Source organism: Bos indicus x Bos taurus, chromosome 7 (genome assembly GCF_003369695.1).
Source record: "Bos indicus x Bos taurus breed Angus x Brahman F1 hybrid chromosome 7, Bos_hybrid_MaternalHap_v2.0, whole genome shotgun sequence".
Taxonomy (NCBI): Eukaryota; Metazoa; Chordata; class Mammalia; order Artiodactyla; family Bovidae; genus Bos; species Bos indicus x Bos taurus.
In genome coordinates, this window is record NC_040082.1 from 58,697,007 (window position 1) to 58,724,035 (window position 27,029).

Consider the following 27,029-nt stretch of genomic DNA (forward strand, 5'->3'; position numbering starts at 1 on the left):
TAAAACTGAAAAACCTTTAATATTAACAGACTGGTTAAATAAATTAGTGTAGTTATATCATAGAATATATGCAAATAACTTAAAAGATTTATATTTATGTGGGAAAAAGCAAGTTACAGAAAGACTAGTATGACCCTCTAAAATATACATACATATTTATGGGAAAAAAATGCATCTCTCACTCTGAGTGTTCCCTTCTGTGCAAAGGGAACCTAGACGCAGTCTTACCTCTCTATACTCCTATATGCATGCTTCCTCGTCGAATTGCAGTGATTCATTTGATTGGCAACGTGGGGAAGTTAAAACTGACAGGAATCAAACTTTGGTCCGCTGATCAGTAAGCAGGAATGCCAGCCTACAGGCACCAGGCTGTAGTGAAGGAAAGAACGATGCTCAGCAAAGACACTGAGCAGTTAATGCTCAAAAGAAGGGTCTGGAAAGAGTTTTTAAAGGCAATTAAGGGGGGGGGGGGGGGAGGTGCCGTAGGGTGCATGGTCAGCTCGTGCATAGTTCTCTGATTGGTTGATGGTGAAGTTACAGGACGGTGTCACAGGTGTTTACCATTATCAATCTTTGGTTCCAGCCAGCCTGGGGCCAGTGGTCATCAGGCAGTTAACCTCTCCCATCTGGTGAGGGTTTCAGTAGCTGCACAATAACTCAGGAATGTGCATCCAACTGTTTTCTGTGTCCTTCTGGGGCAACAAAAAGATTCTGTGACGGCTATTTGGCTGATTTAGTGTTTAAATGGTTACCAGTACTCCTGACCCCACTGCTATTTTTTATTGTTACTATCTGTTCACATTCTTTTAATCATTAACTCTTGAGCCAGCCTCTTGTGACTCAGGGGAGGCCTGGGAAAGGAAAACTTTTTTACATACAGCAGGCCGGTGGAGGACATGGTGGATCTGTCCTGAGAAGGCCCTGTAATGTCCAACTCAGATACAATACTTGACTCAACTGTGCCCCTTTTCTGCTTGGAATTGTGCTGCCTACTGGGAATACCACCTCATTTCTGCTCCTCCAGGTTGTCTCTCCTGCCTGATACTAGGAGGGAAACCCTGAATAATTCCGGAGTTCATTTAGCAGTCCCTACTCTGGCACCCACACTAATCAACATCCTCTAATTCATCTTTACATGAATCAGAGTAACATTTTTGCCTTCTATTCGTCTTATTTATAAGTTTATTCATTACTCTGGACAAGGAAGAAAGCCGCTGTTTATCAGGTACTTTCAAGCACCAATATGCATTGAAAAAAGCGTGGAAGAACAGACTTCAAACTCCTTAATGGTGCTCTCTGTAGATACTTTACTTCCTAAATTCTTGGCTTCTGCATATTTTATTTTAAAAATATATGTATATATAATTGTGTTCTATTTTCAGAACCAATAAAATCAGTATTAATGTTTCTACTTTGATTAAAAAGAGGAATAAAACATATAAGGATGATATACTACTCTATGTGAAATAAGCTTTCTATAAGCTTCCCAGGTGACTCAGTGGTAAAGAATCCACCTGCAACGCAGGAGACACAGGTAGAGTCAGGTTTGATCCCTGCCCTGGAGAAGGAATTGGCAACCTACTCCAGTATTCTTGCCTGGGAAATCCTGTGGACAGAGGAGCATGGCGGGCTACAGTTCATGGGGTTGCAAAAGGGTTGGACATGATTTAGCGACTAAACACCAACAAAAGTGAAATAAACATGGCCTCCCTAAACTATACTACTTATGACTGTCAAGAATATAATGAAATAGATAATGTTATTCACTCCTGGTGGCCTCTGGTCTTTCAGTCCATGGTAATAGAATAATGACTTTGCTTTGTCATTGACTAGCTATGTGACTTTTTGAAAGAGTCATTTCCCTTCTTCAATTTTCTCATTTATTAAATAAGTTCCCTTTAGGCTCTAAGGTGCTATACACTGATGTTTAGTATATATTTGGGTAATTAATGTCAGCTGTTAGCAAGCTATTAAAATTGTGTCTAAGTGTCTGACTCTTCTTTATGGGGAACTCTTTCCCAGCCATAACCCACTGGCCCATGGCTGATGGGTCCAAGAGTGGCCACCTGACTGAAGGTGATCCAATCAAGTTTTCTCACCATGAAGAATTTACAAAGGGGATTTACAAAGAGAAGGTAGGTTTTTGTGGACCACTAGAATCAAGGGTAAATAAATTTAGAAGCTATGGAAATGAAAAGAAGAAAAAACTGGTCTGTAGAGATAAGGAAGAATAAAACAGACTATGAAAAATAATTAAAGATAAAGTTAAAAAAATTTTTTTTAATATTTCTTCTGGCTTTCTAGTCTCTGGTCCCTTCTGGAGGCCCAGCTGCCTTCCTATTCTTAGTTTCAGTGAGGCAAACTTGTAGCCTCATACTAGACAGTCCTTTTTATCTTAAATTATTAATAGATAGAGCTAGTCTTTTTAACCTGCAATCAAAGAATCTTTCCTACAATGTACATCTAACCAGCAGAAACAGACTTGATCTTTAGCCTCTTGGCCCTAGCATCCCAAATTTATGCAAAGAAACTAAAATTACTATCAGATTTAAACTCAGTCTATAAAAACCCACCTCCCTGTCCTACAAGCAACCCTAGGCTTGATCCAGTACTGCTCATTCCAGCTGTACTGTGTGCTCAGTCACTCAGTCATATCCGACTCTTTGCGACCCTCTGGACTGTAGCCCACCAGGCTCCTCTGTCCATGGGGATTCTCCAAGCAAGAATACTGGAGTGGATTGCCATGCCGTCCTCCAGGGGATCTTCCCGACCCAGGGACTGAACCTACATCTCTTAATGTCTTCTGCATTGGCAGGTGGGTTCTTTACCAGTAGCTTCATGTGGGTAGCCCCCATCCCAGCTATAGCTCCCTAACAAGCCCAACATCAGTGTTTCAAAACTGGTGCAGGGGACAAAATTTTCCACCCAGAATGCATCTCTTTGGCATGGGGATTAATTTAGGCTGATTATTTTTAAGAAACTGAAGACTCAGGAAGTCTCTTTTTTTACTTCCCACTTAGCTGCCTAAAGAATTTAGATATAACAACATTGTAAACCAACTACACTTCAATTAAAAAAAAAAGATAAAGGGCCTGTTTGCAGAATAGTACTGTCATCAGACATATGCAAAGAAAAACTAGGGGGAAATTGGGCAGGGCCTAGATAGAGATTTCTAGATAGAGATTAGAGTCCATTCTGTGTCCCATTGTCTCTGCAGGCCCAGCAAATATTTGTTTACCAAACGTTTGCTTTTCTATCTCCATGTGAATTGCCTTCCTCTCCTTTAAAGTCCCAAACCGCTACCCCCAACATCCTCTTTTGTCTTTAGCCAAAGATGGTGTTTAAGGTGAGGGTTCTGGGCATTTTAGTGAGTTACTCAGTTTTCCTGGGTCTCTCCCACATAGACCTGGTATTAAACTTCCGTTTGACTTTCTCCTGTTAATCAGTCTCATGTCGACTTTGTTCTTCGATTAGCCAGAAGAATGTAGAAGGATAAAGGAAAATTTCTTCCTCCTGGACACATGCATTTCAATCTACAATTGGAAGAAGAAAAGTCTTGGGGTGAAATGGAGCTCCTAGGAAATGATTTTGCATAAGTAGATGAAAACAATTCTTTCTCACCTCTCTTTCTTGTGAACGTCTATTCTGTTTTTCATCAGTCATCTATATAAATAGAGCCATAATCGACTGCTCAGTGCTAAAAATAAGTGTATGTTCAGATAGAGGACTGCAGTTATTGCAGGAGTCATGTAATAGTCATAAAAGCCTTCCCCATTTCCTCTTTGGGATACACCTAGACCAGGTTTTATAAAGTTCGGCAACTAAATTTATCATTGCATATAAGTGCTATTTGTTGTTTCTAGTAGCAAAAATCTGGATATAACCCAACTGTCCATTAATAGAGAAAAAAAATGAGTACATTATGACATTATGATCTGGCTATCATATGGGATTTGTACAGGAATTAAAAAGAATGACTTAAGAGTTGACCTGGAGGAATCTCCATGTTATTGTCAGTTTTTTTTTTTTTTAAAGCACATGCTCATAAAATTTTAACTACAGAAGGAAAATATCATCTATTTGTTACAAAACATGTACTATGAGCCTACCTATTACACAGGCTGGCATACACCTGTACTCAATAAAAGTTCATTTCTTGGGGGCATTATTTGATTTCCCAATTGTGGAGAGATGCAAGAGCTAAACAAAATATGAACTAGATGACTGGAGGGCTCTAGTGATTAAAATTGGTTTGTTGGAATTCTTATTAGAGAAGACTGAAATGGTATACTGGGATGTGACCCAGAAATCTCCTGGCTGCCTGTTCTGGTGATATTGTGGAATTTGATTCTTGATTCCATTGGGTGTCGTGCCTTAGTAATAAACATAATAGCCAGGGAGACAGCCAGAGAGTGATACAGTAAGTTTCACACTGCAACCTTCTTCAATAATAATAGCTAATGATAATCAGTGTTCTATTTGCTCCTACTTTTATACTTAGAAATGACCACCATTTCTTTCATACCACCATTTTCCATTTATTAGCAATACAGAGGAAATACCAATAGCACCAATCAAAAATGAATCCACATGATGTGTTTTATCCTTACAGCTGTAATAACTAGTAACTAACATGGATTGGAAAGCACTTTGCAAATGTAAAAAGTGCTGTACACATACATTATAATTATCATCATTAATAAATTAGCCCGATTCTCCTAGTATTCAAAAGGCACGTAAGGTCAGATACATGGGTTTCAGTGGGGCAAAATGATCACAACCTACAATGTAGCAATGATTCACATGTGTTAGCAATAAGTTTTACCCCATGCAATCCTGCAGAGCTGAAGTTACACACCCTTCAAAAAATGGGAGAATGAAGCTAAAAGTAGACAAAACAGGTTTGTTTTTTTTTTAGATTTAATGCTTTTGCTTTAATAACAGACTCCTACCTCTTTTATGTTAACTTTTAAAAGATAATATAGTTCATCAAACTTCTTAAACCATACATTTAAACAAAATTAAAATTTCTTATTTAAGGTTGGCAGTAAATTTCATTATTTTCTATGAGCTGATATTCCAGGTATTGTTAGAATTTCAAAGCATTCTGCAACTTCAAAGAGGTCAAATTGGTAAATTTTGTGCTTGCACACACCCTCAGGGAATATCTTCAGTATGTATTCCAGAATTGTTACTAGAAAAAAACAGCTTTATCCATTCCCTTGCCAGCCAGAGTCTTGGCAAGAGATGGCACTTGGCTGACCACAAATAAAATTCCTTGAATCACCAGTATCTTGATTTAAGAAAGAAATTTTACTGTATCTTTCATACACAAAAGCTGATTAACAATGGTTAAAAAAACACTACTCCACTTTTTTCACAGGTGTACAAAAGGAAATATAATGGAATTACATTCAACAATAAAGCTTAAAGTTCACTCTAGGTAATAGTTGCAATAACATTCACATACACAAGCACAGAGTAAATATATTTCAGGAGTCTTATAATAGCATACAGCATACATATGGGAGATTGAGTTCAGGTAATATCATAGGTGTTAGCAAGATTAGCAATTCAGAGTGTTATAGAAAAGGAAAACTAAACCAAAGAGAAGGTGTTGGCTAGCACTCCAAGACAAATCACAGAATTCGAGGATTGAAAAGTCTGCTCACTGTTATGTACGAGAAAACAATATTTTTCTTCAATTTCTGGGTCTTGATAGAGTTGGCTAGAGAAGGTTGTGTATTCAAAGTGCACATAATTGTGTTTTAGAAAAGAGAGAGAGAGAGAAAGATCCTTTTATTTAGTAATTAATACATGCAAGAGGCAGCCCCAGAGTGACCTGAAAGAGTAAAGCTGTGATTGGCAGGTGGCCGGTATAATACAGATGTTTCAGGCAATTCTCTTAAAGCACTTCTGTAGCAGCAATGATCATTTAAATGGCTGTAGACGGAATTCTCTTTCGAGGATAGTTTAGGGGAGTTGTATTAATCATATTTCTCTTTAAAGATTTATAGTTATAGATTTGCTCTTTTTTAAATAAATCTATCAAACAACAAACAGCATAAAGTGAGGTGTTGGGGTTTTCTTTTGCTTTTGCATATGTGTTGTTGGAAAAGGACCTGACCTTTTCATAACATTGTGTGCAAAAGAATTTTTAATAAAGTGAGCACAAGGACATATACAGGAAACACATCAGATCTGCTTCTGTTGCCCTGGTTGGCCCCCCATGGAACACTGAACTACAGGCTTGTAGGTAAAAATGCAGGTTTTAGGTATAATGACACCACAGCCAAGAGACTTAGGGACTCCCAAAGCCTTGTCAGTGGAGGGAATTTTGTCTGCTAGAGGGTGGCCACCACCTCTTGAGTTGTAAAGATTTAGAAAGTCTGGTCCTTTTTCATTTCATCCTTCCCATTGTTGATTTGCCTTTGTTTCCCAACCCTCCTAGTCTAACCTGGCCCATCCCAGCCAACATCTGACACTCACCTATCCCCGGTGGCCACACATACCCAGTAGCCACAGACACTCAAGCTGCTCAATCTCAAAACCTTTCAGCCTGCCCTGCAAGTGTCATCAAGACAGGATCCCCGGAGCACAGGGCAGAGAGTCCAACCTCTCACTGGCGGGGCTGGGAAGCCTCTCCTTTGCGGCGGAGGAGAAAGGAAACTTGGGTCTGCTTTTTAGGTTCTGCAAACAAGCCAGAGTGGAGAGAAAGAGTTAACACCAGACTTAGCAAAGCTTTTAAGACAAAAACCTGTTAAATGTGATCTAGACAGACACAGGGAACTTTCTGCAGATTTCTGAGGTCTATAAGAGAGGGTCTGTGTGGACAGGAGAAAGGAGTAGGGAGTTGCTACATGGGAGAGATCTGCCATTATTACAAAAATTGGCTAAGTGGCTTGTTTCCATTAGATGACCTCACTGGTCACTGTTGTCAGTCGTGCTGTTCCCTTTCTCTTTTTTCTCCTGGGTCTTGTTACCCTTCTTCTTTTTCTTCTTTTTCTTGGTCTCCTCCTTTTTGCCGAAGGTTATGAAGTCACTTTTGTCAATTTGGCTGTTAGTAGGCTCCTGCCGGATGGAGATGATTGCAGGAGATCCTGGGATAATGAATTTGTCTGGCAACTCACCGGGACCAGATTGTTTGGGGTTGCCTGGTCCATATTTAAAGGTCCAGCTGTTGCTGTTGACACCAGCCCCGACTGGAGGGGACACCTCTCCTGCCTCTGGTTCTGCAAGACAAAACACTGCAAGTCAGTCACAGAGTCAACATATGTCTTCCATGTGCCACACTGAACACAGGAGAGGCTGCACAGACAGGCACAGCACCCATGAAATCATGGGTTATTTCTTCAAGCCTAGGGCAAGGCCAGTGTTTGGAAACAAGCAGGAAGGCAGATTTTTTTCACCACTGGGTCCATAAATCTAAGTTTCTAATAACATATTTTTGGTTCTTTGTGAAGAATTCCCTAAAGAATATCTAGTTGTGATTATCCTGCCTGGGAGTGGGGCAAGAAATGTACTGGATTAAAGTAGAATATGCAATAAAATACCCAGGGATAAATTTAACCAAGAAGATGAAAGACTGATATACCGGAAACTTTACAACATTTATGAAATAAGTTGAAGAAGACAGAAACAAGTAGAAAGATATTCCATGCTCATGGATTAGAAAAATTAATATTGCTAAAATGCCCATACTACTCAAAGCAATCTATAGATTCAAAGCAATTCTTATCAAAATTCCAATGGCATTTTTCACAGAAATAGAACAAACAATCCTAAGATTTGTATGGAACCACAAAAGAACCCAGTAGCCAAATTCTTTGTCTTTGTTTGTTTGTATTGTATTGTTTGTTTGTATTGTTTTTGCATTGCATGGCATGCAGAATCTTAGTTCCCTGACCACAGATCAAATTCATGCCCCCCTGCAGTAGAAGTGCAGAGTCTTAACCATTGGACTGCCAGGGAAGTCCCAGCCAAAGCATTCTTGAGAAAAAGAACAAAGCTGGAGGCATGAAGCTTCTAAACTATATTATGAAGTTAATTAATCAAAACAGTATGACATAAAAAGACACAGAGATAAATGGAAGAGAATACAGAGCCCAAAAATAAACTCAGGCAAAAATGGTCAATTGATGACAAACAAGCCAAGAATATACAATAGGAAAAGAACAGCATCTTCAATATGATGCTGGAAAAAATGGACAGCCACATACAAAAGAATGAAACTGGGCCTCTATCTTACACCATATACAAAAATTAACTCAAAATGGATTACAGATTTGAACATAAGACCTGAAACCATAAAACTCCTAGAAGAAAACATAAACAGTAAGCTTTTTACCATCAGTCTTAACAATGATTTTTTTAAATCTGATAACAAAAGTAAAAACAAACAAATTATATTACATCAAACTAAAAAACTTCTGCACAAAGAAGGAAGCCAACAAAATGATAAAGGCAACCTATGGAATAGGAGAAAAAAATTGCAAATTCTACATCTGATAAGGGGTTAGTATCTAAAATATATAAAGAAGTCATAGAATTCAATATCAAAATAATCCCAAACTATCTGATTAAAAAGTAGAAAGATGATCTAAATAGACATTTTTCCAAAGAAAACATACAGATGGCCAGCAGGTACATGAAAAGGTGCCCAATGTCACTACTCATCAGAGAATTACAAATCAAAACCACAATAAGCTATTACCTCACACCTGTTAGAATGGCTGTTACCAAAAAAAAAAAAAAAAACTAGAAATAGCAAGTGTCGGTGAGGGTATGGAGAAAAGAGATCCCTTGTGCACTATTGGTGGGAGTGTAAATTGGTATAGTCACTATGGAAAAGAATATGGAGGTTCCTCAAAAAATTAAAAATAGAGCCAGCATATGATCCAGCAATTCTACTTCTGGGTATGTATCTGAAGAAAGCATAAACACTATCTTGAAAAGATATATGTACCCCATGTTCATTGCAGCATTATTTACAGTAGGCAAGATATGGAAGCAATTTAAGTATCTACTGGTTCATGAATAAAGAAAATGTGATGGATATAAAGTTCAGCCATAAAAAAGAATGACATCCTACCCTTTTTGACAACAGGAATGGACCTCAAGGGCATTATGCTAAGTGAAATAAATCAATACTTAAATATTTGACAAAATAACACAGAGAAAGACAAATACATATGATCTCACATAAATGGCATATAAAAAAACAAAGCAACTAGCTTATAGATACAGAAGACAGACTGGTGGTTGCTAGAGGTGGGTGCAGTGATGGTGGCGATGGTGAGGGTGCCGAAAGGTACAAACTTACGGTTATAGTATAAGTTAGTCGTGGGGATGTGATGTACAGTAACTATAGTTACTAACACTGTATTGCATATTTGAAAGCTGCTGAAAGATGAGATCTTAAAAGTTCTCATCATAATAAAAATGTTTTTGTAACTATGTGTACTGACAGAGGTTAACTAGTCTTATTGTGATCATTTTCCTACATATACAGGTAGTAATCCATATTGTATACCTGAAATTGATACAATATTATGTGTCAATTATATCTCAATTAAAAATAAAAGATATATATGGGTGCTGTGCTTAGTCACTCAGTCATGTCCGACTTTTTGTGACCGCATGGACTGTAGCCCGCCAAGCTCCTCTGTCCATGGATATTCTCCAGGCAAGAATACTGGAGTGGGCTGCCATGCCCTCCTCCAGGGGATCTTCCCAACCCAGGGATTGAACCCAGGTCTCCCACATTGCAGGTGGATTCTTTACCAACTGAGCCATCAGGGAAGCCCCAAAGTATTATAGGACTGAGAGGCAAAAATCATTAATCACACTTGAGAAATTCAAACAAGATTCCAGAAGAGAAGTGAAATTTGTGCTGATATTTAAGGAAAAAGATTATGCATCCACAGGGGTTCCCAATGCAAGAATTTCCCAAGAGTCTTCTAGTGGAAGACACACCTAAAGTACACCAAAGACATCTAGAAGAGTAGAAGTCAGTGCTGGGGAAGAAGAGTAATGGTCTGTCTGGGCAAAGTGATCCCAAGGGCCATGACACTGGAACTCTGTGGCATCACAGAAGGCTCATGTATCTGACAGTGCTCCTTTGGAGAAGCCATGAACCACCAGACAAATGGTTTATGTTTGACTGTAGCTTGGGATTCTCTACGTGTGCTATCTCCATCTCCCTACCTCCCATCACTTGTCAATCTCCTCTAATTTGGCATCCTTGAGCACTGCTTTTCTAACACTGCTCACAGCAAGCTCACTAATTGTATTATTTCCAAAGCCAGTGATCACATTTTAGTCACATCTTATTGAACTTCTCAACAGCATTAGTTTCAAACCTTCTTGAAACATTTATTTATTTATTGGCCATGCTGCATGGCATCCAGGATCTCCGTTCCTTGACCAGGGTTCAAACCCGTGTTCCCTGCATTGTGAACACAGAGACCTAACCACTTTCCCACCAGGGCAGTCCTGAAAGACTTACGTTTAATGAGTTGTGGCTCAGAGGTTAAAGCGTCTGCCTGCAATGCGGGAGACCCGGGTTCGATCCCTGGGTCGGGAAGATCCCCTGGAGAAGGAAATGGCAACCCACTCCAGTATTCTTGCCTGGAGAATCCCATGGAGGGAGGAGCCTGGTAGGCTACAGTCCATGGGGTCACAAAGAGTCGGACACAACTGAGCGACTTCACTCACTCAGTAAAACTATTCTCCTGACCCTTCTCTCGGGCTGTTAGTTTCTTCACAAGATACTCATCTAATACGCTTGGGTTTGGCCCTAGACTTTTTCTTCTTCTTCTTTTCTTCTTCTTTCTCTTCACTCTCTCCTTTTGGGATCTCAGCCTGTCCATGGGTATACACACCATCTAAATATGCTGATGAGATACAAACTTAAAGTCCACAGGTCTCTCCAATCTCATGTATCCAACTGCCTGTCTGGTATCTCCTCTTGGCAGTCTCATGGGCATCTCAAACAGAAGCAATCTGAAATCAAACTCATGATTCTTCTCCTCTGTTCCCTTCTAAATCTCTCATCTCAGTCGATGATACTCCATTCACTCCAATGCTCAAAGCAGAAATTCCAGAGTCATTATTCATTTGTCTCTATTCTTCATTCTTCATTTATAATATACCAACACTTGTCATTTCGGCCTCCTAAATGTAACCAGTGTCCTCTTCTCCCCAACTTCACTGCTGCTACCTTTTTTCAAGATACCACTACTCTATCTTGCTTGTGAATTACAACAATTACAGCCTCTTCCTTGCTCAAACTGCTTCTACTTCTGCCTCTCTCTAAGCTTCCACACAGCCCGAGTTACCTTTATTCCTTTAAGTCTTTCTCCCTTTTAAAAGTACTGAAGTATAATATACACACAGCAAAATCCTTTAAAAATAGAAATTATTTTATATCATTCCCCTTACTTAAAATTATTTGAATGTTTTCTATTGCCTTGAGAAAAAAAAAATCAAACTCCTTAACATGGTATATAAGGCCCTTCAATAACCTGTTATTTTTTAATTCTCCAATTTCATCTACAAATCTCCTTCTTACCACTATCGTCCAGCCACACAAGTTTTCTTTAAATTCCTTAATACCCCTTGGGATTGTTATTGCCTCAAGGCCTGTACACATATGGTCTCCTTTTGCCTGAATGATCTCCCCTTCATGCTTAGACTCTCATTCTTCAAGTCTGCGCTTAATTGGAACCTCTTCAGACAGGCACTGTACAGTCATCCTAGCCAAGCTGCACCTCCCTTCACCTCTATCTCTATCACTGTAAAGTCCAGAGAAGCAGAAAATATATCTGTTTTATTCACCAATGTGTAGCCAGTGTCTAGCACAATTCCTGTCCCATAACAGGTAGTTGATAAACACTTGCTAGATGGATGAATGAAAGGACTGATGTGAGAAATGGAAGTGGTGCCAGTTCCTCAGGAGCTCAAACAACTTCCCTCTGCCACACTTGGGAGTCCCTAAAGACAATCAGGAAATGCATGTGAAATGCCGAGGCTGTCTCCAATGTAAGAGCCCAAAAAATGGAATCACACACAGGCAATATACAAGGCACAGCTCTCAGGGCTAGAAGGGCAGGGTAAGGATACTGCAGATTTAGTCCAAATACCAGCAGACAGTAGGGAAAGGGGATAGAAGAGTTTCTTCTAGCCCATAAACTCCTGTGCTTCACCATGCTTCCCTGACAGAGCTGACAATATAGCTCTTTGGAAGAGGGCATGTGTGTGTGCAAAGTCACTTCAGTTGTGTCCAACTCTTTGCCACCCCATGGACTGCAGCCCACCAGACTCCTCTGTCCATGGGACTGTCCAGGCAAGAATATTTTAGTGGGCTGCCATTTCCTCCTCCAGGGGATCTTTCTGGCCCAGGGATGGAACTTGTGTCTCTTACACTGGCGGGCAGGCTCTTTACCACTACTGCACCTGGGAAGCCCGTTGGACAGAGAGCAATAGATACTTTGTCCCCAAGACTAATTTCTCTGATTCACCGAAGATAATCAGATCTGCAATTGCGCTCACCCAGAATCTGCCTGTTGACCTTTCAATTACAGGCCTACCTCTGAGAGACTGAGACAAAAGTGGGAAATGTATTTAAAAGCCCCTGACTTGGTGTCTAAGAGAACTGGGTTTCAACACCACTCCATAGTCCTTCAATTGCTCTCAAAGCCTAGGATGGAAATTTTTTCTGACCACAGCCAGGACCCTGCATGAGGCCTTCAGGATGGTCATCTGGAGAAGCCAAGCTCAGAGATATTTTTATCTTGTAGAGTTAAGGGACCTGAAAGACCACGCCTATTGGCAGAGACAGCTCCTCATAGCCGGACTGCTAAGAGTTAATGAGCTTCTTTTATATGTCACTGAGCTTCTGCGCCTGTGCTGGGAGTCTTGGTTGGGTCTGACTCAGCCTCCACACTAAGAAGCAATCAGAGAACCATTCAGGTACATCCTCCCATATTCAGCTTCTGCAGAGCAGAACAGGATCTGGTTTCTCCAGCGTCTCCCGGGTCCTTGTACTCAACCTATTCAGGCCAATGTATGCGCAAACATCTCTGAGGGTTCGTTTGGATGAAATAACGGCTTAAAGGATCTGACAAACAACATTTACTGACCTCTTCATTTGAGTCCCTTTTGACCAAGAGCACTGAAACCCTTGGCTGACTTTTTTTTATAAAATTCTGTGACTTTGGGGGCAGAATCAAGGAGATACTTGAGGACAGTATCTCATGAGACAGATGAGAAAGGAAGATAAGTAAAAGATGAGAAAGGAAAACATACCTTTTCTGCCCCTAACCCCAGCCCAGGGCCAGTCCCAGGTCAGTCAAAGGAATGCTTCCTCTTTCTGTACTGTCTCCCTTCCCCTTCCTGGGACCTCCCACAGGTCCCCTCCCCTCTGCTCCCAGGGACCCAGCACACTGGCTAACAAAGACAAGACTGAGACAAGCCACAACCCAAATTAATGGATCTACTAGAGTCTTAAAATTTTTAAAGAGATGGGAATACCAGACCACTTTACTTTCCTCCTGAGAAATCTGTATGCAGGTCAAGAAGCAACAGTTAGAACTGTATATAGAACAGACTGGTTCCAAATTGGGAAAGGAGTATGTCAAGGCTGTATATTGTCACCCTGCTTATTTAACTTATATGCAGAGTACATCATGCGAAATGCCAGGCTGGATGAAGCACAAGCTGGAATCAAGATTGCTGGGAGAAATATCAATGACCTCAGATATGCAGATGACACCACCCTTATGGCAGAAAGTGAAGAGGAACTAAAGAACCTCTTGATGAAAGTGAAAGAGCAGAGTGAAAAAGCTGGCTTAAAGTTCAACATTCAAAAAACTAAGATCATGGCATCCAGTCCCATCACTTTATGGCAAACAGATGGGGAAACAAAGAAAACAGTGACAGACTTTCTTTTCTTGGTTCCAAAATCACTGCAGATGGTGACTGCAGCCATGAAATTAAAAGACACTTGCTCCTTGGAAGAAAAGCTACAACCAACCTAGAAAGCAGGAGACAGGAGGAGAAGGGGACAACAGAGGACAAGATGGCTGGATGGCATCACTGACTTGCTAGACATGAGTTTGAGCGAGTTCCAGGACCTGGTGATAGACAGGGAAGCCTGGTGTGCTGCAGTCCATGGGGTCACAGAGTCAGACATGAGTGACTGAACTGACCTGAGTCCTCTAAAGAGGGCTTCTGACAGACATCAGCCCTTCCCTGACATTCAGATTACAACCTAATGGAATTTAAAAGTTTAATAGTGAAAGTGTTAGTCTGCTCAGTTGTGTCCAACTCTTTGCAACCCCCATGGACTATAGCCCACTAGACTCCTCTGTCCGTGGAATTCTCCAGGCAAGAAGACTGGAATGGGTTGCCATTTCCTTCTCCAGGGGATCTTCCCAACCCAGGGATTGAACTCTGGTTCCCTGCATTGCAGGCAGATTCTTTACTGCCTGAGCCACCAGGGAAGCCCCAAAAGTTTAACAGAGTATGATCATAATTATACGTTAAATATAGGTTTTGCTTTTTTTTTTTTTAATTGTCTGGTTTATCCACAATAGGTAGGGATACTTTAAAAAATTCAAACAACACACTTTTTTTTTTTTTTTAACACAAAGACATATAGATCTGCAACTTTAAAAAAAAACTGCCTTCTAGGGGTAGCTGACCACTTCATTTAATTCATTAATCCAAGGGGAGTTAGGCACTCCCCTTAGGTAAGCATTTCCAACTTTCTTCTTTCATGCTAAACTAACTCTGACTGGAGTTTAGCCTCAGTGACTAGGAACGATTAAGCTGGAGGTTTTGCCAATGCAGATGCCAGGGAAGGTCCTAAAGATTGTGAAGCAAATGCCAGACTTGTAAACTCACCCCCAACTCCCATTCTAATCTGTTTGTACAATCAGTTAAGGCCAGGAGCAGTTTATCTGATTTATACTGACTTTCAGTTCAACTCAGTTCAGTTCAGTTCAGTCGCTCAGTCATGTCTGACTCTTTGCGATCCCCTGAACCGCAGCATGCCAGGCCTCCCTGTCCATCACCAACTCCTGGAGTCTACCCAAACTCATATCCATTGAGTCGGTGATGCCATCCAACCATCTCATCCCCTGTCATCCCCTTTTCTTCCTGCCCTCAATCTTTCCCAGCATCAGGGACTTTTCAAATGAGTCAGCTCTTCGCGTCAGGTGGCCAAAGTATTGGAGTTTCAGCTTCAACATCTTGGATCTCCTTGCAGTCCAGGGGACTCTACTTAACAGAACCACCCACAGTCATTTTGACTATGCATACTACTTTCAGGAAAGTTCTTAGAGGGGCAAACCTGGAGAATGTTGGAGGGATTTTAATTCTCTTTTCCTCTCTTCCTCTTGTTTTGCTCTTCTAAACTGAGGGCTTGCTCTGGTTCTATCACTTAAAGGTACCTGTGTGTGTGTGTTTATCACTCAGTCATGTCTGACTCTTTGCAACCCCATGGCCTGTAGCCCCCTAGGCTCCTCTGTCCATGGAATTCTCCAGGCAAGAATACTGAAGTGGGTAGCTCCATTCTCCAGGGTATCTTCTCAACCCAGGGACCAAACCCAGGCTCCTGCATTGCAGGCAGATTTCTTTACCATCTAAGCCACCAGGGAAGCCCTTAAGGGTACCTAGTCCTAGGCAATTTATAGAAAAAACTCTGAGCATCAGGTGCCTCAGGCATAAAATGGAGGTGATCACCTTTCTGTCTCTATCAGTCATGAACTAGTTAGCATTTACTCTGCCTTCCTCTGTGTGTGGCACCCAGCTAAGCAGATTTGCATGCAATATAATTTCTACTCTTCACAAGAACCACAGGAAGTAGATATGACCAATATCTATGTCTGCTTTATAAATATGTCGGTTTTATAAATGAAGATACTGAAGATCAATCAAGAGTTACTAACCGTGGAGCTTTGGACTCAAATCTAGGGAGTCTCACTCCAGTCATGAGACCCACATGCTGAGCTGTATAGGAATGCTGTGTGAAAACCCTGAGGCATTATACAAGTATAGCAATTTCTACGGCTATATCTGTTTAGTCACCCGCTTGAGAGATGGCGATGCAGGCAGGAGCTTCTCTCTAAGCGAGCAGAAGTGGAAAGACTTGTGCAGCTGGGGGGAGGGGTGCCTGCGGGAGTGAGGGCTCAGCTCAGGAAAATCACCGCCCAGCCTGCAGGTTTCAGCCCCTCCCCTCCGCGCCCCATTCATCCTTTTGTTACCATCTCTGGGATTCTGGTGCTGAGGTTAATAAAGAGCTTCCAGGAAACCCATCATTTTGATTAAAGCCAGGGACTATCTTGCCAGACAGCACTCTGGAGCCTGCCTACCGCCTACTCCGTTCTGTCGGTGCAGCCAGCAAAGGCTATTAAATGATTACAGGCGTTTCCGGCTCCGCTAGACAACTCCCCTGGATTGCTTGTTCTCCCGAGGGCTTGGGCTGCTGCTGCTGCCTCTGGCTGCCCAGGGAAGGGTCAGGGCACAGAAGGATGCGCAGATTCTGGGTTTGAAAGTGAACATCCAGGCTTTCTGCACAGCGACATCTCGCTTCTCCTGGACTTCTTCCCCACCCCTCCAGCCACTGAGGCCTTTCAAGCAGCTCCAATTTCATTGGAGCCTTCTGCAGCTTTGACCAACCATTCCATCTCCCTCTCTCTGTGTGCCTGTCTTTCTATGTGTGTGTGTGTTTGTGTGTGTGTGACAGAGAGTGTGTCCGTTTGTCTTTCTCTCTCTGTCTCTCTCTCTCTACCAGAACTTGGCAGATTGCAGAATTATACATGTCCAGCCTGAATACATGCTCAGACCAAAAGGCAAAAAGTATCTGCCAGCAAACCCACTGAAAGATTAGGATGTAAAACATCTCCAGCTCCCTCCCCACCCCCTACTCCACCGTCAGTGGGGTCTATGAATTGCTTAGACAAGCTCCACCTCCTCCCCCTTGCTGGATCCTTTATGAATTGGACAAAGTAAATCTGAGTAATTACAGCCCACAAAACACAGGAGAATGACGGTTGGAAACTCAAATCCTGTCCAGAATCATAGAGAGGGGAAGAAAGCTGAAACCACCTGGGCGAGCACTAACAGCATTTCCCCACAGCTTCTTCGTCCTTCAGTTGACAGTGGAAGGAATTTTCCATGGAAACTGGAGAATGTAAAAATATTCTTCCCTCTTCTCTTTAAGACTTTAGGCTCTATAATCAGAGTACTAGGTCTAAATCTGGCTACATCATGTAAATTATGTGATGTTTAGCAAATTATTTAATTACCTCTGGGCTTCAGTTTTCATGTGTAATAGCATCTACCTCATAGGGCTGTTACAGGATTAAATGTAATTATCCTTGTATGTGTGTTTAGCTGCTCAGTCATGTCTGACTTTTTGTGACTCCATGGACTATACCCTACCAGGCTCCTCTATTCATGGGATTTTTCAGGCAAGAATACTGGAGTGGGTTGCCATTTCCTTCTACAGGGGATCTTCCTGACCCCGGGATCAAACCCTCATCTCCTGTGTCTCCTGTGCAGGCAGATTCTTTATCTGCAGAGTCATCAGTTATCCTTAGCACATAACACAGTGCCTGGCACAAAGTAAAAGTCCATCACCATTTTACCTGTTAGTAAGACCAGAGTAACAGAAGACTGATGTGTTGAAGGAATATCAATTGATTGCTTACTATGGGCCAAGTACTTTATTAAGTACTTTGCATATATATATATATATATATATATATATATATATATATATATATATATAAGATTTTCAATTTATAGATAAGGAAACTGAAGGCTTAAATTACAGCAAGATTATCTGCCTTAACTCAAACAGCAATTGGGTAACAAAGCTGAAAAATTATTCTTGTACTGATTCCCCAGCTCAATAGTAGAATTATTAATGTTTTTACTTTTATTAAAGCCTTGGGGATGGGGGAGAAGACAGAGCTGAGCTGATTCACAGGCCTAGCATCCTGATCCCCACAGTAGCTGGCAAAGGATGGTGTGCTTGTGTGATCAGAGAGTAAGCTTGGTGATGGAGAACTAATCTGATAGCCACTTCCCAGAGGCTGCCACTTCTGGGTGTTTCAGCCGCTCTGGGTGGGTTGAGAAGACTGTGTGGCTGTTTGGTGCCTCAGGCCACAGCTGGGCTAATTTTCAGTAATCTTGAAGCGGAAGAGATAAATACAGTGGCATATTTTTAAAGCCACAGCTCTTGCTTTGTGCCCAAAATAACTCTGCCATTTCTAGGTTAAGACTATAAAGACATCACGTGCTGAGAACCCAGATTCAAAAATTGGAATGGCTGGTCTCAAATCTCCCTAGCTCTCCACAGTCAGCTAAAAAATAAATAAATAACATTTCTTCTGTGACCCCCCTCACCTAAGAGGGCTCAGACTACATGGTTTTCTCTACCTTATTTTCTCATCACTAATGTCCTCCAGGGTCTTGGGAGGGCAGTTTCTTCTTACAATGCCCCCTGCTTCAGCTTCTGTTATAACCAAGGGTAGCAGAGTGCTTGAAATGAATGTTTGGGGGTCACATATTTTGAGTTGAATCCTAGTTTTAGCACTTATTTGTTGTATAACCTTGAGCAAGCCACTTGGCCTCTCAGTATTCTTTCACATGTAAAACAAAGATAATAATATCCATCTAATGGGACTGTGATCAGTAAAAAGAGACACTGCTCATAAATCACACAGAATAATATTTAGCACACAGAAACTGAAATAAAGGATACATATCATTACTACATGGTAGTCCTCTAAGGAATCTGACTCTTCTAACAACTGACTCCCGGATGCAGAGCTTCCTGAAACTCTTTTCCAAGGGCCTTCCTCTCATCAGGCTCTGCCCCTCCCAGGGATCATTAAAACCAGCTAGCTGTGAAGTCTTCCAGCTTAGAAACGGTTGCTAGGTAGGGAACCATTCTCCAGAGCCTCTGAAACAGGCAGAATGGAAGCAGCTTAGACAAGGTGGATGGCACCTTGGATTAGGTATCAAAAGCCTTGGGTTCACATTGCAGCTCTGCTATTCTGCTTCCTACTATTTTCTACTACACTATGTGGGTGACACTGACTTGTAATTTCATCTATAAAATGGAAATAGTAGTGACCTCCAAGAGGCACTGTTATCCATTCAACTAAATTTATTTATTACATACAATAAAGCAGATGTGGTGCTAGACATTAGGGTATAGGGTTATGAATAATACTTGGACAGGTACCCTCCCCTCAGAGAGTTATAGTGTAGAACAAGACAAGTAAATGAATAAATACAATATTGTTTTAAGGAATAAACAATGTAGAGAAACTCTGACATTGTTATGGCATTAAACTCTCTAGAGAGAGTGTGTGTAGAGGTTAAGAGCACAGGCTGAGAAGTCAAAGAGCCTTGCTTTGGATCTTGACATTTACTAGACAGATGTGTGACCTTAATTAACGCTAGGTGTCTCAGTTTCCTAAATATTAAAATAGGTGTAATCTGCTATCGGAGAAGGCAATGGCACCCCACTCCAGTACTCTTGCCTGGAAAACCCCATGGACAGAGGAGCCTGGTAGGGTGAAGTCCATGGGGTTGCTAAGTCGGACACAACTGAGCAACTTCACTTTCACTTTTCACTTTCATGCATTGGAGAAGGAAATGGCAACCCACTCCAGTGTTCTTGCCTGGAGAATCCCAGGGATGGGGGAGCCTGGTGGGCTGCCATCCAGGGGGTTGCACAGAGTCAGACACGACTGAAGCGACTTAGCAGCAGCAGCAGCAGCAGCAACCTGCTATATTTAAAATCAATAACCAACAATGTCCTACTGTATAGCACAGAACTCTGCTCAATGTTACCTGGCAGCCTGGATATGAGGGCTGTTTGGGAGAGAACGGATACATGTATATGTATGACTGAGTCCCTTTGCTGTGCACCTGAAACTATCATAACATTGGTAACCGGCTATACTCCGATAAAAGGCTTTTAATAAACAAAATAAAATGAGTATCATAACAGACTTATCTCTGAGGTGGTTATACAGATTAACAGATTTAATACATATAAAGTGTTTCCTGGTAGCTCAGCTGGTTAAGAATCACCTGCAATGCAGGAGACCCCGGTTTGATTCCTGGGCTGGGAAGATCTTCTGCAGGAGGGATAGGCTACCCATTCCAGGATTCTCAGGCTTGCCTGGTCGCTCAGACATTAAAGAATCCACCTACAATGCAGGAGACCTGGGTTCAATCCCTGAGTTGGGAAGATTCCCTGGAGTGGGGCATGGCAATCCACTCAAATATTCTTGCCTGGAGAATCTCCATGGACAGAAGAGCCTGGCAGTCCATGGGGTAGCAAAGAGTCGGACACAACTGAGTAACTAAGCACAGCACAAAATATTTAGAACAATACGTGGCTTGAGTGCATAAAACATGGTATAAGTGCTCAGTACAAGTGAGCTGTTACTACTGTTAGTCACAAATAAATTCTCTCCTTTCTCTGCTCCAGGATTCTCAACCCTGAGGGCTAAGTCCCTGGAAGATGGTACCAATGAGTGAAGTGACACAGAGGTGAGGGTTAGTGGGAGTGTATAGCCTTTGACTGTGTGGATCACAATAAACTGTGGACAATTCTGAAAGAGATGGGAATACCAGACCACCTGACCTGCCTCTTGAGAAATCTGTATGCAGGTCAGGAAGCAACAGTTAGAAGTGGACATGGAACAACAGACTGGTTCCAAATAGGAAAAGCAGTACGTCAAGGCTGTTTATTGTCACCCTGCTTATTTAACATATATGCAGAGTACATCATGAGAAACGCTGGACTGGAAGAAGCACAAGCTGGAATCAAGATTGCCAGGAGAAATATCAATAACCTCAGATATGCAGATGACACCACCCTTATGGCAGAAAGTGAAGAGGAACTACAAAGCCTCTCGATGAAAGTGAAAGAAGAGAGTGAAAAAATTGGCTTAAAGCTCAACATTCAGAAAACGAAGATCATGGCATCATGAAGTCTTTTACTTCATGGGAAATAGATGGGGAAACAGTGGAAACAGTGTCAGACTTTATTTTTGGGGGCTCCAAAATCACTGCAGATGGTGACTGCAGCCATGAAATTAAAAGACGATTACTCCTTGGAAGGAAAGTTATGACCAACCTAGATAGCATATTCAAAAGCAGAGACATTACTTTGCCAACAAAGGTCCATCTACTCAAGGCTATGGTTTTTCCTGTGGTCATGTATGGATGTGAGAGTTGGACTGTGAAGAAGGCTGAACGCTGAAGAATTGATGCTTTTGAAGTGTGGTGTTGGAGAAGACTCTTGAGAGTCCCTTGGACTGCAAGGAGATCCAACCAGTCTATTCTGAAGGAGATCAGCCCTGGGATTTCTTGTACTTTGGCCACCTCATGCGAAGAGTTGACTCATTGGAAAAGACTCTGATGCTGGGAGGGATTGGGGGCAGGAGGAGAAGGGGACGACAGAGGATGAGATGGCTGGATGGCATCACTGACTTGATGGACATGAGTCTGGGTGAACTCCAGGAGTTGGTGATAGACAGGGAGGCCTGGCATGCTGCGATTCATGGGGTCGCAAAGAGTCGGACACGACTGAGCGACTGAACTGAACTGAACTGAACTGATAACAAGTGCAGTCAACCCCAGATATGAGAGTGCCAATTTGATATGTTCATACCCTATCCTATATATACCAGGAGCACAAAAAATATGCATAAGAAAGTGTACTCTCAAGAGGGAGAGGATATATGTATACATATACATATATATGTGTGTGTGTATATATATATATAGCTGATTCACAATGCTGTACAGCAGAAACTAACACACCATTGTAAAGCAATTATCCTACAATTAAAAAATATTTTTAAACTTAAAAAATAGAATGTGTACTACCTTGTTTGAAAAACATATATACCAAAGGGAAATTTGATAAATAACTTATAATATAGACATACAACACAGTATGCTCTTATTAAAGAACAGTGAGACAGGTCTATATGTAGTGTCTTGGAAAAGCATTTGTTAAAAAATAAAAATAAGCTACATACTCAACAGATCAGATCAGATCAGATCAGTCGCTCAGTCGTGTCCGACTCTTTATGACCCCATGAATCACAGCACGCCAGGCCTCCCTGTCCATCACCAACTCCCGGAGTTCACTCAGACTCACGTCCATTGAGTCAGTGATACCATCTAGCCATCTCATCCTCTGTCGTCCCCTTCTCCTCCTGCCCCAATCCTTCCCAGCATCAGAGTCTTTTCCAATGAGTCAACTTGTCGCATGAGGTGGCCAAAGTACTGGAGTTTCAGCTTTAGCATCATTCCTTCCAAAGAAATCCCAGGGCTGATCTCCTTTAGAATGGACTGGTTGGATCTCCTTGCAGTCCAAGGGACTCTCAAGAGTCTTCTCCAACACTACAGTTCAAAAGCATCAATTCTTCAATGCTCAACCTTCTTCACAGTCCAACTCTCACATCCATACATGACCACAGGAAAAACCATAGCCTTGACTAGACAGACCTTTGTTGGCAAAGTAATGTCTGCTTTTCAATATGGTATCTAGGTTGGTCATAACTTCCCTTCCAAGGAGTAAGTGTCTTTTAATTTCATGGCTGAAATTATCCCATTTTGCTTTCTGAAAGCCTACCTATTTTTAATAAACATAGAAAACACATTCATACATCAATTACGTAACTAAAAATTAATTTGAAAGATATTTGGAAGACTGAACTCTAGTATTAATATAAACTATGGACTCTGGGTGGTGACAATGATCTGTCAGTATAGGTGTAACAATGCACGGCTCTGGGTCTGGTTATCAATAGTGGGGATAGTGCAGTTTGGGGACAGAGGCATTTGGAAACCTTCTGTACTTTCCACTCAATTTTTCTAGGAACCTAAAATTGCTCTAAAGAAATAAAGTTTATTCAAAAAATATCTTTGGAACATACAGACACAACTGTTAATGGTGGTTGCCTCACTGAAGGGGAGTGGGTCTGAGGGAAACGTGAATATTTTTGCATAAATGATGCTGCGTTGTTTAATATTTACATCAACAATGTAAATGCACACTGTTTTATAATATAGTACTTTATAGTTAACAAAAAATCTGGGGGATACACACTAAAAGCATTTTTAGTGGTTATTTCTGGGGAGAAAAGGAGTGAGGTGCTACTCATTTTATTTCAGTTTTTACAGGTTTAATTTGTTATCATTTTTGTCCTTTTATAATTAGAGAGAGAGAGAGATTAAAAAGAATACTAGGGCTTCCCTGGTGGCCCAGTGGTAAAGAATCTGCCTGCGAATGTGGGAGACACGGGTTCGATCCCTGACCTAGGAAGAGCCCACATGCTGCAGAACAGCTAAACCCCTGCACCACAACTTCTGAAGCCTGAGGGCCCTAGAGCCTGTGACCCGCAACAAGCGAGGCCACCGTAATGAGAAGCCTATGCACCCCACTCGCTGCAACTAGAGAAAAGCCCATTCAACAACAAAGACCTAGCATGGCCAAAAATAAGCAAATAAATAATTTTTTTAAAAACAGAATACTAACCCACTCTACTTGATCAGTTGCAAGTTCAAAAACTAGCTCAAAACACTAGCTGAGACAAAATATCCCTGCCCCAGGTAGCCTGGACCCAGGACCAGCTACATAACTTGCAGGGTTCACTGCAAAATGAAAATGGGGGCCCCTTGTTAAAAAAAGATTAAGAACTTCAAGATGGCAAAAGCAGAGTATTAAACCCAACAGGGCCTTTTCCAAGTGCAGGGCCCCACGCAGCAGCCTTGCCTGGACCCGAGTCCCTTACTGGGCTCCTCCTCCAGCACCACCAGCTGGCAGTGACCCCTCACAGTGCCTGTCCCACCTGAAACTGTGTGAGCCACCATCGTGTCGCTCAGCAAGAACACTGCTTCTGGTTTTCAGATTTTTCTTCTCTGCCTCCCTTCCTTACTTTGTCACAATCTGCGCTTCTTAAAACTTGGCAGCAATCCCAGGCTCTGTGTTGCTGTGTCACTTTGCAGCCTTGAGCAACCATTTCTGGACAGCCGTGGTATCTCTGCACTGAGGGTGTAAAATGGAGGTGCTGTCTGAACACTGCAGGGAGGAGAGCAGGGGAATGACTGTCATCGGAGAGAAGCCTCTCCTCTACCACCATCTCTGATTCTGTGCACTCCAAGACCAATCCATTTCCTTTAGCAAAGACACTGGGAATCCTATTTACTGTGCTAAGTGCCAGGAGTATTAAAATTGAGAAAATGGTAACACTTTTCAGTGCTTACCATGAACTAAGCACTGTGCTAAGCATTTCACAGGCATCATCTCATTTAATCCTTACAGCAGCCTACAGTCTTTCCTTTTTTACATATTAATAAATCTGAAGCATAATGATGAAGTGGTCCCACAGGGAGCAGAGGGACTATGCAATGCCACACTGCCTCCCTTAAAAAGCTAACACAAGGCAAAATTTAAACAAGCCTTCCCTTCATTCCACATTTTCTTAGACATAATTAAACCAAGTCCAGGAGAATTACCTAAGAACATTTCCAAGGACAGTCCCTTTTACAAAAATGCTGCATTCATTACCCTCTTGGTCCCACATTTCTAGACACTCAAGAGTTTCTAACTCCTGGTTTAGGTGGAGAAAAACATTAGGTTGATAGCTCATGAGTTTGTCTTGACATATTACAGGATAGTTTTTGCAGATTCAGCAGAGCTAAGAGGCTCAATAGAGGCTCTATTCTTAAAAAGAAAAAAACAGACCTTGAGGCGGCTCTCCACTGCTAGCAACTGAATGAAAGTTCTTCTTTAGCAGGATTGTGGAAGCCCAAGAAAATCTGACTCTGGTCTTTCTGATCTCATTTCCCAACAGTCTTCCACGCCACCCTTTCCATTAAATGTATTCATTCTGTTCACCAATATGCATTCTGGTTTGGGGGCACATGTATTCTTTTCTTTGTCTGGAACTTTCTTCCCGCAATCTATGTACCATCCTTCAATACAGTATTGAATGTCACATACTTTCTGACCTGGTCCCCTAAATTCCCAATTCCATCTTCTGGGCTCCCACAACATATCTGCTATTCATGGTTGCTGAGGGAGGGTTTGGGCTCTGTTAAATAATTAGGAGATCCCTCTCAGGAAACATGAACCAGCTGACCATGTTTACATAGGGTTTGTATGGATTACAACACAGATAGTCTCTGGGTCCCATCCTGGACTGACAGGCCCTGGTGGTTTGTCCCAGCTTCCTTCCCCTCATTGTACCTGCTATACATGGCACTCAGAGAAGGCAATGGCACCCCACTCCAGTACTCTTGCCTGGAAAATCCCATGGATGGAGGAGCCTGGTGGGCTGCAGTCCATGGGGTCGCTAAGAGTCAGACACGACTGAGAGACTTCACTTTCACTTTTCACTTTCATACACTGGAGAAAGAAATGGCAACCCACTCCAGTATTCTTGCCTGGAGAATTCCAGGGACGGGGGAGCCTGTTGGGCTGCCGTCTGTGGGGTCGCACAGAGTCGGACACGACTGAAGCGACTTAGCAGCAGCAGCAGCAGCTGCATCACCTAGAACAGAGGCTGGCCTTAAGTAGGTACTTAACAAATGCTTGTTTAATGACAATATAGGAGGTTCCAACCAAATTCTATATTAAAGCCAAGCCAAGGAAAGTTTCATTCGACAGGATAGTCTAATACTTCTTTGTGTGTGTGTGTGTGTGAGTGTGTGTGTGTGTATGTGTGTGTGAGAGAGAGAGAGGAAGAGAAAATATGAATGGATGAATGAAAGAATGGGCATTTTAAAAGAGAATGCCGACAGTGGTGGTGGTTAATGGGAAAGTTCTAGGGACCTGTCAGGTGGGTTTTGTAAGGACCTTCCTAGTGCCCTTCAAATCACAACCATTTAGAACATTAGTACCCTGGAGGAAAGGTTGTGACCTTGAGTGAGAAAAGACCAAGGAAGCTAATTTATATCTCTAAGTGCCTAGAATTTGAGAGAGCACACTGAAAAGCTCATCTTCCCTATAGAGATTTCCCCCAGGCAGATATTTAGAATGAATTTACACTTGGTCCAACAGAGGAAAACTGACATGACACTGATCGTTGGCTAAACACAACGCCACTGGCTGCAGATTGAGGGACAGCAGTCAGATCAACATCTTAGTGACACAAGGAGCCTCCAGGGGATGCTGGCCTCCAAGGCGGCTCCTCCATGGGTCTCCTGGCTAATCACTGTCAGAGGCAAGAGGCTGATTTAGTCTCCAGTCAGAGCTGCTGAGGGTGCCAGGACACTCTAGGCTTTGGAAGTGCTTAGCCTGTTAGGATCTCAAGGAGGTAGCTAGTGTGAGAATAGATTTGTTATGCAAAATGCTCCTAAAAAACAAACAAACAAATCCTGAGTGCATGTGTATCCACAGAATTGGCCTACAATCACCCTGACCCCTGCTCCTGACACAGGAGGCATCGCTGAGGAAAGGTGACATTTAGAAATAGTGACTAAAGTACCCCTTCCCGCCCACAACCCCCAACACGTACATATACATGGATCAGGCTCTATACTTTCTTCTTCAAGAAAGTCCTAGATATATATTTTAATCTGCTTTCACCTAGACACAGATGCTAGATCCATACAGGGCACGTGATGGGCAGTGCCCTGCCTCCTGGCATCACCCTGGGGACAGTGACTTTTCTGCCAGGGCTTTAATTGACTCTTTCCTGTGAATGACCCAAAGAGGCCTGTCTTCTGACTGCTCCGTGACTCTTAGGAAAATACTCTTAAGCCTGGGACAAAACAGTACATCAAATCCCTTAACATAACAATGGATGGGGACTTTCCTCCTCTCTCCACATTTCCAGCTCTTCCCACAGAGGAGGAAACACCCACCAACCATCCTTCCAACCTCACAGCAATGTGCTAGGAAGGGACTTTTCACGTTTAGCTCTACTTCCTTACTTACTCTTCTCAGAAAAGTTGTCTCATTGGGGAGATTATCA

General features: G+C 42.0%; 1 protein-coding gene across 17 annotated transcripts in view; it reads right to left on the reverse strand.

Annotated features, from left to right (window-relative positions):
- Positions 1-4,517: 4,517 nt before the first annotated feature.
- LOC113895258 (protocadherin alpha-C2) overlaps positions 4,518-27,029 on the reverse strand; it is a 209,969-nt gene continuing 187,457 nt past the window's right edge. For 14 of the 17 annotated variants that reach the window (XM_027546231.1, XM_027546228.1, XM_027546233.1 and 11 more), the window contains exon 4: positions 4,518-7,232. In XM_027546231.1, the coding sequence (XP_027402032.1) occupies positions 6,922-7,232 (311 nt within the window). In that variant the 3' untranslated portion in view covers positions 4,518-6,921. The remainder of the gene's footprint in view (positions 7,233-27,029) is intronic. The other 3 variants (XM_027546238.1, XM_027546236.1, XM_027546224.1) reach the window with 1 other exon arrangement.